The 17,954-nt window shown below is 38.2% G+C and overlaps 1 protein-coding gene across 3 annotated transcripts in view; it reads right to left on the bottom strand.

Moving 5' to 3' along the window:
• exoc4 (exocyst complex component 4) overlaps nucleotides 1–17,954 on the bottom strand; it is a 154,843-nt gene that overhangs the window by 113,433 nt on the left and 23,456 nt on the right. For 2 of the 3 annotated variants that reach the window (XM_048156835.1, XM_048156836.1), the window contains exons 7-9: nucleotides 14,518–14,692; nucleotides 1,211–1,356; nucleotides 892–980 (exon numbers count right to left, since the gene is read on the bottom strand). In XM_048156835.1, the coding sequence (XP_048012792.1) occupies nucleotides 892–980; nucleotides 1,211–1,356; nucleotides 14,518–14,692 (410 nt within the window). Of the gene's footprint in view, nucleotides 1–434; nucleotides 527–891; nucleotides 981–1,210; nucleotides 1,357–14,517; nucleotides 14,693–17,954 lie in introns of all 3 variants that reach the window. The other variant, XM_048156837.1, reaches the window with a different exon arrangement.

Below are 17,954 nucleotides of genomic sequence, written 5' to 3'. Positions count from 1 at the left end.
TACAGCCCTAATAAATATAAATGAAATAAACAGCATAATAAATAAACTGCAAAATAAATAAAAAATAAACAAACATAATAATTAAATCACAAAACAATTAAACAGCAAAATAAATGAACAATATTTTGAAACAGCAAAATTAACTGTGAATAAACAAATAATCACACAGAAAAATAATAAAACTGCAAAAAAAATAAACAGCAAAATAAAATGTGAATCAACAGAGAAAAAATAAACAGAAAGAAAAATGATAAAACTGCATATAAATAAAAATAAATAAATACAAACAAACAGAGACACAAAAGCTTCAATAGGCAGCTGGAGAGTATGTTCTGTATTCTGTTTCCCTTTTTTACTGAAGAAGTACAAAACTTTTTGTCAAGAAAACAACCTGTCTGTACTTCTGAATGGTGTGAGAAGCATCTGCCTCTCACCTCTCTCCCTCTATGCGTCCTTCACTTCTCTTTTCTTAACACCTTATGCTCCCTCTCGATCATTTCACAGAGTGTGTGTCTCACAGGGATTGCTTGAGGAAAAAAAGGAAAAAGAAAAACAAGAAGGGACATACAACTGTCAAGCATTGCTGATTGAAACTGCAAGGTCATTTTGAAGAGTGAGAGAGGAGGGGAGAGAAAGAGACGCTCTCTGGCATGTCTGTCTCACTCCGGCGGGATGTGCGTGTACGTGTCTGTAGCCCAGAGACGCTGAACAAAAGAAGAAGCTCTAACAGGTAGATGATACATAGCTAAACGACTCTTCACCCTGATGACTTCAGGGCCTCCTCTCCATCATCGCGCTATTCACTCCTTCTATTCTATTCACACTGCACCTGCAGTCTCCTTCCTTACTCTCCGGCCCTTTCATTCAGCCTCCCCCCTTCCCCTGGCTCACCTTGCAGCTCCCCGCTTTTGCTGTAGAGCTCCCTCCGCTGCTCTCGCAAGTACGCGCTCATGCTAATGGCGTGGGAAGACGACTCAAATCTGCAAAAGAAAGTTGACAAAAGTTAAAAACCACATAGGAAAAGCAGGTCAAGGGTTTTTGTTTTAAGTTAACCTGAAATCTAACGTATCTGATGGATTGTAAACCTAAGCGTAAGGAGAAAATGGTCTCCCATGAGGCACTTAACACAGCCTTTTCGTGTGGTCCTTCTCTGCTGCAGCCTTTTCGATTCCAATTCAATTCCTGAATCAACCTGCACGAATAAACTTACTTGAATAGAGACTGTTTGGGTCGGACAGGTTTCTTCTTGGAGAAGAATGCTCCAAAGTCTCCGCCGGTGCTGACGTAGGACAGCTGGGCAGAGGGCTCTGCAGCGCTACGGGTGTTTTTGACGTCCAGGTAGTCCATTAGCAGCACCTGAGAGAGCATAAGAGCAGATTGTTGAGTGACATGCAATATTCAAATGTTTAATTAGGCATACATTACAGTAAACAACCAAATTCATTTGACTTCTTGACACTTTAAGCAGCTGTTCCACTACATGCACTTATGATAAACAGTTTATTAGTGCACTTGCAGGCAGCCCTGCACTTTAGAAACACAAGCAAACGGGTCAAACTTTTTGATGCCAAGGACACCCAAATGAGATGACTGCTTGTGAAAAGACTCCTTTACTAAAATATAAAGACAGCAGTATATTTTCATGCATATATAATCATTTATACTGTATTTATACTGCAAGAAAAAGCATAATATAGCCTACAGAAAATGTTATTGACAATATTATTATCATAATTTAAATCATTTAATATTTATTCATCTGCATATCGTTTCTCCCCACTATTAGACTAATGATATATATACACTACTGTTCATAAGTTTGGGGTCAGTAAGACTTTTTAATGTTTTTGAAAGAGGTCTCTTATGCTCACCAAGGCTGCATTTATTTGATCAAAAATACAGGGGAAAAAAACTGTTTTCTAATTTAATATATTTTAAATATATTTGTTTGAAGTATATATAAATATATTAAAGGGGTCATATAATGCCATTTTTACAAGATGTAAAATAAGTCTCTGATGTCCCCAGAGTGTGTATGTGAAGTTTTAGCTCAAAATACCCTACAGATCTTTTTTTTATTGCATGTTAAATTTGTTGCTTTTTGAGGGAGAGCAAAAACGCTCCGTTTTTGTGTGTGTCCCTTTAAATGCAAATGAGCTGCTGCACTCAAGACGACGGCAGACTTTCAGGAGCTCAAGACACGTTGAAATGCCAGGTTTTAAATCGTGCAAGTCAAATCGAAAACAAAAATTCTGTTTATGTAATCTGTATGAAAAGAGAGCCATGTCAGAAGTCCGTGATTCAGCTCATTATCCGCTAATGCGGCCACACCCACAGAGCCTGCGCTATTCAGAGGCAAATTCTGAGGCAATGCATGCACACATTGTCTCAATCGTGTATTTATTGTCTTGAAAAGTGTTTATTTGGATGTTAAAGCCATGGTTAGCGAGCTCTAGAAGACATGCAGTTAGTTCCTGGTTCTTCTTCTTCTTTATATGGATTTGCGGACTAAAGGTGTACAGAGCGCCCTCCGGCTGCAAGTATGAATTGAAAACAGTATCCAGCGCTCATAGTGAAGACAATAAATATTGAATAAATATTACTCCTCTGTATAGAAAATTGACAAACATATGAGAATCCATCAATATTTCTCCAAATGTGCATGCTTTTAAGCTAAAAGCCTATATGAAATGCCATAGAGGTAACATAACTGTTCAGACACTTTGTATCACAGAAATACATTATATTTTAAAGTATATAATAGAATACCATTATTTAAAATTGTAATAATATTTCACAGTATTGCAGTTTTTTCTGTATGTTTGATTTACACCATGATGAGCTGAGACATGATTTTTTTCACAGCCTACCTGACTGAAAGAGCTCATTATTTATGCAGCTCATTAGAGCTCTTTATGCAATTCTTTTGTCTTCTCAGGTGTAAATCACCCATTATTAATGAGGATTCACGCCTCCACGCATACGGTGTTTCTTGACCAAAGATGTTTCAGAAAATTTAAATCTCTCTATTGTTTTATATGAACAAGCAGGCAGCATAATTTTTACCTCATTCTGAAGCAAAAATTCTAGTCTACAACCTACAATACCCAGAAGTCTTGTGAACACAAATTTAATATATAATTTTTTGGCTTTATTTCAGTGACTTAAGTTTTTAGTTTTTTCAATAACCATGCATAAATGTTATTCCTTCAAAAATACAAACATGTACATACATTTTTCTCACATATTATTGTAGCTTAGTTTGTGCTTAATACAGTGTAATGACACTTTTTCCATTAATACGTTTATGAACAACTGAAAAAAGCACAAATGTCAGGGCATGTCAAACCTTCTCCAGGGCCCCAAAAAACCTCAGACCCCTGAGGGTTAACGTTACCTCATGTTAACAGCTGATGTGGAGTTAACTATCTTAAAGTCATTAATTAGCATATTCTTTCATGATAATCTATACATCGCTTGTGTGGGAACTGTTGTAAGATCCTACAGAGCCAGAGAATATATGCTGCATGAAGATAGAACAGGTATAGTTTAGTTTAATTACGGTTATAACTTGTCATGTTGTCATCTTGCTTTTATGACATGCTATTGCATTTGTGTTACATACTGTAATGTAATAATGTGGCCTCACCCCCTTTGTTACATGTTCTCGGGGGCAGGGTTTATGTAAATTTTAGGGTTAGTGATGTCACCAACCCAGAAAGAAGCTCGTTGTAGTCCCTACCAGCCATTTGTTGTAGTCCTTAAATAGAGAATTCTTTAAAAGAAAATATCTCGCTTTGCTTTGAACTTTGAGCATCTTAACTTTGCAGATGTTGTTTATGCTCTAACAGCAAAATAACTAAAGTTAAAAAAGTGAAATCATAATAAACCACCCCTTTAATAAATTCCTGTGATGGCAAAGATGGATTTTTAGCAGCCTTTACTCCAGTCTTCAGTGTCACATGATCCTTCAGAAATTATTATATTATGCTGATTTGGTCTCCAAGAAACATTTCTTATTATCAATGTTGAAAACAGTTGTGCTGCTTAATATTTTTGTGAAAACTGTGATACATTTGACAGTACTCTTTGATGAACAAAAAATTTGTTTCTGCCACTTTTGATCAATTTAATGCTTCCTTGCTGAATAAAAGTATTAATTTCTTTTCAAATAAACTCTTGCTGACCCCAAACGTTTTAACTTTTGAACAAACATATCAACACTGTACAGCGCTTTACGCAAAAAAAAGTCTTAAAATACATTTTGTAAAATATGTAGTTAAGTTATGCATATCCTTAGTCTAGAATCAGTCTGACTCTGAATGAATCTGTTTCTAGGTTTGTCTCAGGCCCACATCTTTCCAGTCTGTCTGTGTGACTTCAAACACTTGCCATGTCCGCCAGCAAAATCCCATTAACTCTGATTAAAACTGCACATCCGAGTTCATGAATATCCCATTCAACACTATCCATAACCATTAAGGGAGGTTCAAACAGCTGCAAGAGTACTGAAAAAGAAGTTCAAGTAAACTTTTCCACAAATTAGCAAGCCATTTTCCAATGGCTCCATAATTTAGTGAAGCAATTTGCTTGGTCTATTTCTAAATCCCAGCTGCAAAACAGTCCAAAGTGGAGATGGAATTAGGAAAGGACAGATGGAACTACATCTGACTGATAATAGCATAATTAAACAGAGATAAGAAGGGAACAGTCTATGAGAGGAGGGGAAGCCTCATCAACAGCCATTCCTCAACCCAGAGACAAGTCCAATCCGGCCAGCCCGTTACATTCCTGTCAGATTATTAATTACTAATGCCCATCTGATCCAGTGATGGAGCGGGTCGCGCATGTAGACCCCCAACTTAATTAAATGCCAGCGTTTGCCTGATGAAGGAGTCTGGACCCACTTCAGTGACCTCAGAGAAGGGAACACGGAACTTTTAAGGCAATTAACCATGGAGGATGGATGGATGATGGGAGAAAGAGAAAGAAAGAGAGATTTCATGAAGAAAACAGTAAACACAGGAAGGGAGACAGATGGAGAGAGATGTACAAGAGAGATTAGAAAGTGATCAGTCAGCAAATTCATCCCGGCAAAGCAAACAACAAAAATGAACGGGCCATTCCTTCAGTACAATGCAGTCCCCCCTCATATGGCTCTTATTTTATTTACTTTACGCTTTATTAACCATTCAATGTGCCATAGAATAGAAATTTGTCTTTGGAATTGGCATAACAACTAATATTAAAGAAGACGAAGAACAAGAACAAGTGACAACAACTATGATACAAAGTGAACATGAGAGTTCATTTGAAATAATATCACAAAGTGGATGTCGAAAATCTAGTTTTAATTGCTAATTAATTACAGGTTTTTCCTGTGTCCTTATTATCACTGCCCATATTGTTAGTCTTACGTTTCAGTGCCAGAGAAACAGCAGCAGTGTATTTTTTTTTTTTTACGGTTTGTGAGTACTATAAGTGCATGAAAATATTTGTTGCAAGACATTTAACAGAAAAACATAAGAAGATGAAGGGAGGAAAACTTGAAGACAGAACTCATTATACCACCACCACAGCCAGCAAGGTCACTTTCACTAAAGCGCCTCATGCCTCATCAGAAGTGTCTTCGTCCCCATTATAATGCGGCTTATTAGAGCAGCCTTCATTTTTCCGTAACAACAGGGATGAAGCGTGGGCAGCAGCAGTGCTGTGTCCATTTTAAAACACCAAACAAGTAGGTGGAAACAACAGAGGCAGCTCCGCCAACAACACAAAGAACTCTCGAATGAGTCTGGCAATAAAACATGCAGAACAAACTGCTGATCTCCAGCAGCAACGTCTAAAAGCACCACGTCAAACAGATACAAAGAGCAGCCCACTTATGATTTATGCCACCCATGGATGGACACGTACTAACAAAAGACCTGTTTTACATTACAGTGAAGTCTCAGAGCCAGAATAGCGGGGTCATATCAGTGTTGAAAGGGCAGTTAATTTATACACCAATCTGTGTCTTCAAGGAGAAAAACCTCTTCTGCAAATGACCTTGTGAAAACACCAAAGATGGGTCAAGATCGACTAGTCGGTTCTGACAATATAGTAGTTTGGTAGATTCCTAGTAAATGAATGATTATCATTGACTTTCCTTAGTAAACATCCTCCAAATGACCTTTTTCTAAAGAAAAGGGAGGACAAAATAGAAAATAAAATCACCACTTTGAGCAGCAGTTACGTGATGGACACACTCTGGACCCTTCCATTTCCGGACGTTCATTTCACAAGCCCTCTTCTTTATTGGAGCCTTAAAGACTAGGTTGTTTTAACAGAAGGGAAAAAATCAATATTCATGGCCTCTTCCAAGAAAAGACCAGCTTGAAAATGGGCTTGGGAAACAAGAGCCTGTGAGAAACAGCAAATGGCTTTTCACACCAGATAATAAACACAGAGCACACTGGCTGGATTTGTGATGTGCATGAATGCATGTGCGTCAGTATAACCGACTGCTATTACAACAATTCTGCTTCCTCACGGCTCAAAACCATTACAAAGTTTAGCAAAGTGGCTGGAAAACCAAGAGTTAATCTTTAGTGAACCTTAAAACCCAGCCCCTTGTCTTTGAGGACACATTCTCAATTTAATGAACAGTGAAAAGCAGCACTCATCCCCTCTATTAGCCGCAAATCAAGCTAATTAAAGAAGAAAAACAGTGTTGAAGGATGTGCAGGTGAGCACCTGCTCTCTGATGATAGACGTTTGCAAAGTGCTTTAAGAAACGAGGGAAATAAACAAAGCTTCCTGCCTCTCGTCTACCCCTCTTGAGATTGCGAAGAAAACATTTTCTCTTGTTCCGTGGTTTCCTACAAGGCATCTGACACCAAAACATGACCATTTCTGAAGTGTTTTTTAGAAAATGGGTGCATGCATGACCTTCATAACTTTTAAAATCGCACAAAAAATACCAAACTGTGCAATTAAATGGTGCAATTAAAAATGTATGAAATGACTGACAATAAAACTATTATCATTATTATGAAGAATGGGAAATTATGAAGCTGGGATTCTGTCTCCATGGATACCATTACTCATAATAATATAAGCACACATAGGTGTCTGATAAACACATGAATAGAGACACGAATGATCTAATATCAACAGCAGCATATTTGTTATATTTGATGCTAATCACGGTGCTACTGACCATGGATGAGTCCAGAAAATATTATCAAAACAATATGAAACATACTAATTAATAACAGCCACTTCAAAAAAACTCAATATCTTGTCAATATCAAATATCTATTCAATAAACAATTAAATAAAAAAGACAAAGCAAAACAAACCAAACAAAAAACAACACAACAAAAAACAAACCTAAACCTAAACCCAAAACTAAAACAAGAATACAAGAAGCCTTTGCACACTGAGTCCAAAAATTTCGTATGCATTTTTTCGTATTCGTGATCCTAAAAATTGCACTCTGAGTCCGATGCATATTAATGAATCCGTTGCTAAAAAAAAAAAAAAAAAAAAAAAAAAAAAAACGCAAAACAATACAAAATGGAGTCTTCAAGCAGTGAGAATGATTTAGTTGTCCTCTCTTCTTAAAAAGAGGAAATATTGGGTCCATCCAATCCCGAGATTGCGTAGAGATAGAGGAAGGAGAGTTCCACTTCATCAAGGAGCTGCGTGATTATCCCGAGCGTTTTTAAAGTTTACTTCTGGATGTCAGTGGCTCAATTTGATGCTTTGCTAGTGATACTGGAACAATCTGTCTTTATATTCTGTCTCTTTGTATTCCGCACTTTGTTTGCTGCTGCTTTGTGCTGTAGATGACGTGGATCAACTTGGCATTCTGGAATTTGGCGTTTGCTTGTACGGTGGCACTGAATTGTCAAAACGTCTCTCAAAATGCGTGCCACGGATGTGAAAAATGCAGAAAATCAAACCTGATACGATCCGATCTGAGGTCGTATTTATTTTTAATGTGCGGAAATTTCAGATGCGAATTTCAGACTCAGTGTGCAAAGACCTTTAGAGTGAGTGTGAGCCTCCAAGATGAAAAACAGATTTGTTCAAGACTAAGACCCATGTCACCAGACAACTACTTGCCACCAGAGAGCCAAAAACCTTTCTCTAAAAACACAAGCTGACCCCATCAGCGATACACTGTGACGTCTATGGATTCAAAAGCCTCGCTGAGCCTTTTCTCAGCCTGTATTGTATACAGTACTTCTGACATTCTAGTTCAATGTAGATATTACATATCGCATAGAGAGGTCAATGCTTGGAGCAGCATCTCGTTACGAGATGTCATTAGCATTCCCCTCAGCGATACTCGGTATGGTCTCACTACGGCCGCTGCTATTACAGAGACGCACATCACAAAAGAATGCATAATTACTGTCGTAATTAATGAACATAAGAGTGGCGCTTTTCAAAACAACCAGCGTGTCTCGACCATAAAGCCTGGAGGGAAAAAATGAACGCTGGATTTTAAAACATGGAAATGAACTGTTATGATCATTAACCCTGTGGTGGAAATCTTTCAAATCCTCAAGCAATATGCAAGCCATGGCCAGCTACAATAGATCATTTAGGCTAGTACACAACAGCTCATTTAGAGGCCATGTGTCTGTCTATCTCACCGACATGAAACAGAAGCACTTTGCCTCTCCCTTCGCTGCCAGACTAATCACTGTCAGGGCATGAAACGCCTCACTAACACTGTATAATCCAATTACTCCGAGGCTGTGTGGCTCCCACTAAATCTAAACAAGTTGTCAAAGTGGAAAGTTTGTAATTTCCTTTCTTTTTTCCCCTTTCACGCTCTTGTTCCCTTCAACCTCTTACCCATCATTCCCAGGCTCAAGTCCGTGAGGCTTAGGGGAAGGGACAGTAATACAGCGCAAAGAGGGAGATTACAACGAATGCCATCATTTTTATCTTAACAATGGGATACAGAGTCTAGAGCGTAGGTCTTGGGCCTCGGTGAGGATTAAGTGAACTTTATAAAAAAAATAAAAACATTATCAAGACCATATTAAAATAATCAATAATGAATAATTAAGCTCCAGGATTGGTCTGTCAACAACCAAAAAAGTAATTATATCAATATCAAAATTCAAAATCAAAAATCAAACTAATAAATCAATCATAGCAATAATTAAGTTTACTGTAAGAAAACATTAAACATACTAATAATATCAATAATTTAGATACAGTGGGTACGGAAAGTATTCAGACCCCCTTAAATTTATCACTCTTTGTTATATTGCAGCCATTTGCTAAAATCATTTAAGTTCATTTTTTTCCTCATTAATGTACACACAGCACCCCATATGACAGAAAAACACAGAATTGTTGACATTTTTGCAGATTTATTAAAAAAGAAAAACTGAAATATCACATGGTCCCAAGTTTTCAGACCCTTTGCTGTGACATATATTTAACTTAGGTGCTGTCCATTTCTTCTGATCATCCTTGAGATGGTTCTACACCTTCATTTGAGTCCAGCTGTGTTTGATTATACTGATTGGACTTGATTAGGAAAGCCACACACCTGTCTATATAAGACCTTACAGCTCACAGTGCATGTCAGAGCAAATGAGAATCATGAGGTCAAAGGAACTGCCTGAAGAGCTCAGAGACAGAATTGTGGCAAGGCACAGATCTGGCCAAGGTTACAAAAAAAATTCTGCTGCACTTAAGGTTCCTAAGAGCACAGTGGCCTCCATAATCCTTAAATGGAAGACGTTTGGGACAACCAGAACCCTTCCTAGAGCTGGCCATCCGGCCAAACTGAGCTATCGGGGGAGAAAAGCTTTGGTGAAAGAGGTAAAGAAGAACCCAAAGATCACTGTGGCTGAGCTCCGGAGATGCAGTCGGGAGATGGGAGAAAGTTGTAGAAAGTCAACCATCACTGCAGCCCTCCACCAGTTGGGGCTTTATGGCAGAGTGGCCCGACAGAAGCCACTCCTCAGTGCAAGACACATGAAAGCCCGCATGGAGTTTGCTAAAAAAACTCCTGAAGGACTAAAAGATGGTGAGAAATAAGATTCTCTGGTCTGATGAGACCAAGATAGAACTTTTTGGCCTTAATTCTAAGCGGTATGTGTGGAGAAAACCAGGCACTGCTCATTACCTGTCCAATACAGTCCCAACAGTGAAGCATGGTGGTGGCAGCATCATGCTGTGGGGGTGTTTTTCAGCCGGAAGGACAGGACGACTGGTTGCAATCGAGGGAAAGATGAATGCGGCCAAGTACAGGGATATCCTGGACGAAAACCGTCTCCAGAGTGCTCAGGACCTCAGACTGGGCTGAAGGTTTACCTTCCAACAAGACAATGACCCTAAGCACACAGCTAAAATAACGAAGGAGTGGCTTCACAACAACTGACTTAAACCCAATTGAGCATCTCTGGAGAGACCTAAAAATGGCTGTCCACCAACGTTTACCATCCAACCTGACAGAACTGGAGAGGATCTGCAAGGAGGAATGGCAGAGGATCCCCAAATCCAGGTGTGAAAAACTTGTTGCATCTTTCCCAAAAAGACTCATGGCTGTATTAGATCAAAAGGGTGCTTCTACTAAATACTGAGCAAAGGGTCTGAATACTTAGGACCATGTGATATTTCAGTTTTTCTTTTTTAATAAATCTGCAAAAATGTCAACAATTCTGTGTTTTTCTGTCAATATGGGGTGCTGTGTGTACATTAATGAGGAAAAAAATGAACTTAAATGATTTTAGCAAATGGCTGCAATATAAGAAATAGTGAAAAATTTAAGGGGGTCTGAATACTTTCCGTACCCACTGTATATCCAGGATTGTTCTGTCAGCATAAAAAACAGCCACTTGATCTCGTCAATATCAAAAATCAATCAAAAATCAAATATCTATTCAATATCAATACCAATACAGGGATTACTTTTGTTAAAAAAAAACATTATCACAACCATAAAACAATGTTTTTGTAAACTTAACCCAAAATACCACTTTGTTTTCACTTCCACTTCCTAACTTTATTATATTAACAAAAAAATATTATTTGTCAGCCTTACCTTATACTGTTTGTTCATCAATGTTGGTGATATGAGTATGTCAAGTAAAGTGCTTGTGCGTGTGTTAACCCTTTTTGAGAAATACATTTGCTTGGTTCAAATTTCAAAAAATTTGGCTCATGGCTTAATGATTATGGGCAAATATTGGTCCTATGGCCAAACCATTTAAGAACCACTAAAACATCTGTAATTACTACTGCCAGTTTTGTCCTTTGTTCAGTGACATTTAAAGGGATAAATTATGTACTAGGACAAATTCAGGATTGGTCTGAAGGGGGCAAAAATTTCAGTCAACAGCCACTTCAAAAAGTCATCTATTTACACCACACACTCCAAAAAAAAAAAAAAAACTCTGCATGGCCCTTTATGAACCAGGTTTACAAGCTCAATATGGATTCTAACACTCACAGACTTTTGCTCAGCTCTCTTCAAGAATGGCCGAGCCACAGTTCAAAGATTCAGGAACTGAAAGAAATAAAGATTATAACATGTCTCTCAGGTCCATCTGTCCATGGCCTTCATGTCTTCAGTGTATTGGAAAGGTCAATGTAATTCCTGTCTCCCACAGGAACAGAGGGAACTTGGTAACAAAAGTTCGGTATTAAGCTAGAGAGACAAGGGTGTGTTAGGGTCTCATCTACACCTATGAGAGAACAAGAGGTTATTGTGAAGGTAACCCAACAAGTGACACCAAGAACATCAGGTGCATCAGTGCACGAGGACAGGACCTTCATTCTCACCTGAGACTGAAGTTTGCCTAAGTCACACTCACACTCACACCTAAGAACAGTCCCGCAAGTCAAGAGTTTCACCGTATGAGAAAAAGAAATGACCGAAAATAACAGAAAATTATAAGATAGAAAAAGAAAATGACAGTGAAAAAAGGAAAGAAAAAGGAAAGAAAAGAAAAAGAAACAAACAGAACAAAAATAAAGGAAATAAGAAAGAAAAGGAAAAAGAAATATACATAGAAAAAGAACAGTACGGAGTGAATATAACAGAAAAAAATAATACATTTAAAATAAAATATCAGTAAAGAGAAAGACAAAAAAACGGTGTACTCTTCCTCACTCTCCTACATTCTTCATTCCAAAGAGAAAACAGAAAATGAGCAGCTTTTCTGCACGTCTTCAGAAGATGCTGTGTATTTTTATGACGGACCAGTCTGAACTGACAAAACACTGTCGCAGTCAGGTGAAGGGAAGAAGAGATCAGATGAAATTTGGCGATGTGATCAGGAGGAGAGAAATAACACAAATGATTAGGAAAACCTCATCTACCTTAATGAAGATTCACATCGAGAGCTTACATTATCTCACACCGTGACCACGGGAGACTCCGCAGCCCCTGGCAACCAGCCTGCTTGGGCAAGGAGCACACTGAACACTTAATATCATCCATTTTTAGCAAAGCCAGGATGACTCTGCAGTATAGGAACATTTCCCCATCCTGTGGCCTCTCGTTTTTTTGCCTTTCCTTCATTTTTACCACCTGATTATTTAATTTTTTTGCCGACAAAAACTATAAAATTCCATACATACAGGGTATTTACAGTACATCTGTCTCTTAAATGATGTCTTAAATATGTCTTCAGTGACATCACGCAAGGGACGTGTCCCCTGCACTTTTAATAAAATGTAATTTTGTCACCAGCACACTTTGGGGCAAGTGTGTTCACGTAGAGGTTTCCATGGGCCAATGTGAATAAATCTGGGTTTAAATTCAAAGAGACAAGATAGATATTCGAAACATTGTAAACATTATGAAGCGCTAAACAATCTCATGTAATGTATGTTTCATTCATACTCAAAGCCAGAGGGCGCTCTCTCACAGAAAGTCCAAAACAGACTTATAGACATAATAACTTATGACGTTCCAGGAAATCCAGCAATTGCAGAAACATTTTGACTGCTGAAATGTGAAGATAGAACGATAGAACGATAGGTAGGTTGGTTTGTTGATTGATTGATTGATTGATTGATTGATTGATTGATGACAGAAGACAGGAAGTGAAGCTAAAATTGGATTCGGACGTGCCTTGATGCCTTCCTCCCTAGGAATGCACTCTCCGAAAGCACCATTTTTAAGCTTTCGGACACAGCATACATGCTGAAGTGAAGGCTTTAAATAAACAAATTAATCTGTTGCTAGCTAGGGTGTGAGGTGCTTGTGCTAATTAATGCTGAAAAAGAGGCAGCAAACACGCACACAGTCGAACCCCTCATCATACGGCAGTTAAATGCATATTTTGACTTCTATAGTCACCTCTCAGAAAGATGCGCCTCGTTACTTAAGGTCTGCGAGGAGCTCAGCGGGGCCTTAGCAACAGTTGGCAGGGCCGAGCTTGTTCTTTCGTTACTGCTCTGCAGACTGCTTTGAAAGGAGGACTAAGAAAAATGCAGGAGGAAGATACAAGGTCACAGTCTGACTCTTCACCCTGTGTGATGGAGTGATGACAAACCCATTTACTCATTCCCAAGCTGCACTGCCACTCCCATCTCTCTTTCTCTCTCTCTTTCTCCTGATTCCTGTCTCTACTGCATGACTGGATCCTCTCTAGACTATCATGCAGCTGAAAAATAATGCTTTGAAAGAGTGCACATGCCATGAGAGAGAATGGAGAGAGATGGAATTGGAATGAGAGATGGAACACCAACATTTGGGAAGCATTTACACCTCCTTTGATAGAAATTATTTTATTTTATCCTTGTGGTTGACTTATAATTTTAGTAAAGGTGTCTTGCACCAAAAATAATTTTGTAATTTCACAGAAAAACCAACGAAGAAATATGAATGCAAATAAATCATACGAAAAACCTGAGGCAGGATTTCCAGCGAGTACTTTTCAAACACACAAACAGACACTAAACGTTGGGTTTCTTGAGAGATTCTCAAAGTTTACACGAACAGCTGGTAATCTCACCTGTCTATCAGTCTGTTGCCAAATACACAAGCACACACATACACACTAAAATACAACCTTTTCCAATTAACTTGGGATGAGTTAATGTAGATTATTCACAAAACTTTTGTCACACATTCTTTCTCCACCTGTACCATTTTACAGAAGTGACATGACATGAAACATCTAATAACTGTAAACAGCCCTTCTGTTTACCAGTAATTAACTATACAGTTAGTAAATAACAGTTAATAGTATTTTTTATTTGTTTGTTTTAAATGACAGTTTTAAGTAAGTGTGTGGTTTCTCAGTACTGGGTAGTTGCCAAGGATTTGCTATGAATAATATGCTGAAGATTTGCAGTTGCTAAGGTCCATTGAATGGTTTCTAACACATTGCTGTCTGGTGGCTAGGGCATTGCTAGGTGGTCAGAATAGTCTTTTGCAAAATCCACTTTAACATATTGCATATATTTCACTGCATTCTTTCAGATTTTAAATATATTATCCAGTTACCTGGATCTGCTCTATCGAATGACTTTCCAGAAACTTACCTGTAGGACGGTTTGGATTTTGGCATAGACATCAGCTTGCTCATAGAGTTTGATCCCTTCATGGGCTCCAGTGGGAGAGACAACAATCTGCTGTAGGTGACGGAGAACCACACTGTGAGCCTGGGCCACTGCATTCAACTTATCAAACAAAAGCTCGAGCAGTTCCAGCAACAACCTGAAGAGGGCAATAGAGTGAGAAAAAAACACTTCAAAATGGATAAAAAGAATAATTTATATACATAGGAATATAGTAAAATAATTAAAATAATATAATAAAACGATTGAAACGATGAAATGACTGATCGATAGAATGATAGATAGAATGATCAATAGAGCGATAGAATAGATAGAATGATAGAACAAAAGATAGACAGAACGATCGGTAGAATGATAGAATGATCAAAAGAACGATAGATAGAACGATAGAACGATAGATAGGTAGAATGATAGATAGATAGAACGATAGATAGAACGACAGAATGATAGAACGATAGAACGATAGAACGATAGATAGATAGATAGATAGATAGATAGATAGATACAACAGTGGAACGGTGGAACGATGGGATGACAAATGGATGGATGAATGGATGGATGGAATGATAGAAGGATAGATAGAAGGATAGATATATAGAATGATAGAATTATCGATAGATGGATAGATAGATAGATAGATAGATAGATAGATAGAATGAAAGATAGACAGAACGATAGAATGATAGAACGATAGATAGATTTGAATAGAATAGATAGAATGATAGAACAAAAGATAGATAGAATGATCGGTAGAATGATAGAATGATCGAAACAACGATAGATAGAACGATAGATAGATAGAACGATAGATAGAACGACAGAACAATAGATAGAACGATAGATAGAACGATAGAACGATAGATAGAACGATAGATAGAACGACAGATAGAACGACAGATAGATAGATAGATAGATAGATAGATAGATAGATAGATAGATAGATAGAACAGTGGAATGATGGAACGGTGGAACGATGGGATGACAAATGGATGGATGAATGATGGATGGAATGATAGAATGATAGATAGAAGGATATATAGAATGATAGAATTATCGATGGATAGATAGATAGATAGATAGATAGATAGATAGATAGATAGATAGATAGAACGGTGGAACAACAGATGGATGATGGATGGATGGATGGATGGATGGAACGATAGGGCAATAGATAGATAGAATGAAAGATAGACAGAACGATAGAACGATAGATAGAACGATAGATAGAACGATAGAACGATAGAACGATAGATAGATAGATAGATAGATAGATAGAACGGTGGAACAACAGATGGATGATGGATGGATGGATGGATGGATGGATGGATGGATGGATGGAACGATAGAGCAATAGATAGATAGAATGAAAGATAGACAGAACGATAGAACGATAGAACGATAGATAGATAGATAGATAGATAGATAGATAGATAGATAGATAGATAGATAGATAGAACGGTGGAACAACAGATGGATGATGGATGGATGGATGGATGGATGGATGGATGGATGGATGGATGGATGGAACGATAGAGCAATAGATAGATAGAATGAAAGATAGACAGAACGATAGAACGATAGATAGAACGATAGATAGAACGATAGATAGATAGATAGATAGATAGATAGATAGATAGATAGATAGATAGATAGATAGATAGATAGATAGATAGATAGATAGATAGATAGATAGATAGATAGATAGATAGATAGATAGATAGATAAATTTGACAGCCGTAAAATATACATTGTGCTAATCTTTTTTTGTTTGTCTGTTTGTTTGTAGAACTCTCAGCACCCCCTTGTGGCCCCATGGGGTTCCCTGGACCGCAGTTTGAAAACTCCTCATCTAGAGGCTTTCCAAGACAAAGCCACTACTGCAGTCAGTCTGGCTGTCATAAATCCCTCCACATCACCAAAACCGAGCCAAAAGCGGTCCATTCTCTGTTACTAATGAACATGACAGCAGCAGGGTGCTGACAGAATCTCCCTGTTGAGCAGCGGCAGCTGTTCACCAACAACAATTAGCAGCATCTGTCAAACTCTCTGGGTCCACTAGGAGGACACACATCTGTCTGACTTTTGTGGAGTTTACTCATTCGTCCCAGTAAAATGAGGCAGAAGAAAACCCTGATAGGCGGAATGAAGAGGTTGGAGGTGACAGCATGATGTAGGGTATTAAGATTGCTGGGAGGTGGAAGACAGGAAGATGATGGATGTTCATGTGAGAGACGGTTCATGATAACACATGTTAAGCTTGATTTACAAAGGACAGGACATAACCCTTGACTCAGACTCAACATGTAAACATATATTATACAGGACGACACTCCTTCATGCAAACATTGCAGAAAGCCAACACAAACACCTAAAATATTTACACAAACACATGTGAACCAAGGTGACAAGGTTTGGGTGGATGGCATGGTAGTTGGTACAGCATAAGTATGAAGAGCACAAACCACATGGAATCTGATCATTTCAATTATGATTTGAGCCACTTCCGTATGTGGTCCTAAATAAGATACAGTCTGATGTTTTGCATTAATGTGACTTTTACATCATGTTAGATCAACATTTATCACAATTCTGCGCTGACTGGAGAAACTCCAAAGATTTTACATACCGGTAGGTCTTTGGTCACCGTGAATATGAAAGACGGCAGCGAAGTCAGTCAGTGGAGGGACAGTGAGCTGTTATGCTTATAAATATTAAGATGACAGCTCTTTACAAACAAAATTTGAGTGAAAACTACACAAGAAAAACCATCTGCAAACAAATTCGCTGACTTCCACAGCACATCACCTTATAAATGAATGCATAAACCCTGACTTTAGTGGCCTTTAGTGCGAGTCAGTTCAGGACTGTGACCAGTTCAAATTCAAATCTTACATTAGTCACATTTGAAAACCTAATGTGAACAGCCACACAAATCGGATCTGAGCAATAAATCCGAAACATGCAGGTCAGTTCAGGACTGTGATTAGTTCACACTCGAATCTGATTTTAGCCACATTTAAAAACCTAATGTGAACAGCCACACAAAGAAATCGGATCTGAGCAATAAATCCAAATCATGCGGGTCAGTTCAGGACTGTGACCAGTTCACACTCGACTCTGATATTAGCCAAATTTAAGAACCTAATGTGAACAGCCACACAAAGAAATCGGATGTGAGCAATCAATCCAAATCATGCAGGTCAGTTCAGGACTGTGACCAGTTCACACTCGACTCTGATATTAGCCAAATTTAAGAACCTAATGTGAAACCAATGGAGCTACCAATGGATTGAAACCAATGGAGCTACGATCAACTTAGGCTTACGATGCTTTTGGGAAACGCTGCCCAGGTCAGTTCAGGACTGTGACCAGTTCACATTCGAATCTGATATTAGCCACAT

The sequence above is a fragment of the Megalobrama amblycephala genome, linkage group LG14, assembly GCF_018812025.1.
Source record: "Megalobrama amblycephala isolate DHTTF-2021 linkage group LG14, ASM1881202v1, whole genome shotgun sequence".
Classification (NCBI taxonomy): Eukaryota; Metazoa; Chordata; class Actinopteri; order Cypriniformes; family Xenocyprididae; genus Megalobrama; species Megalobrama amblycephala.
The sequence above is the reverse complement of the archived record's forward strand: the minus strand, read 5'-3'. Positions and strand labels throughout refer to the sequence as shown.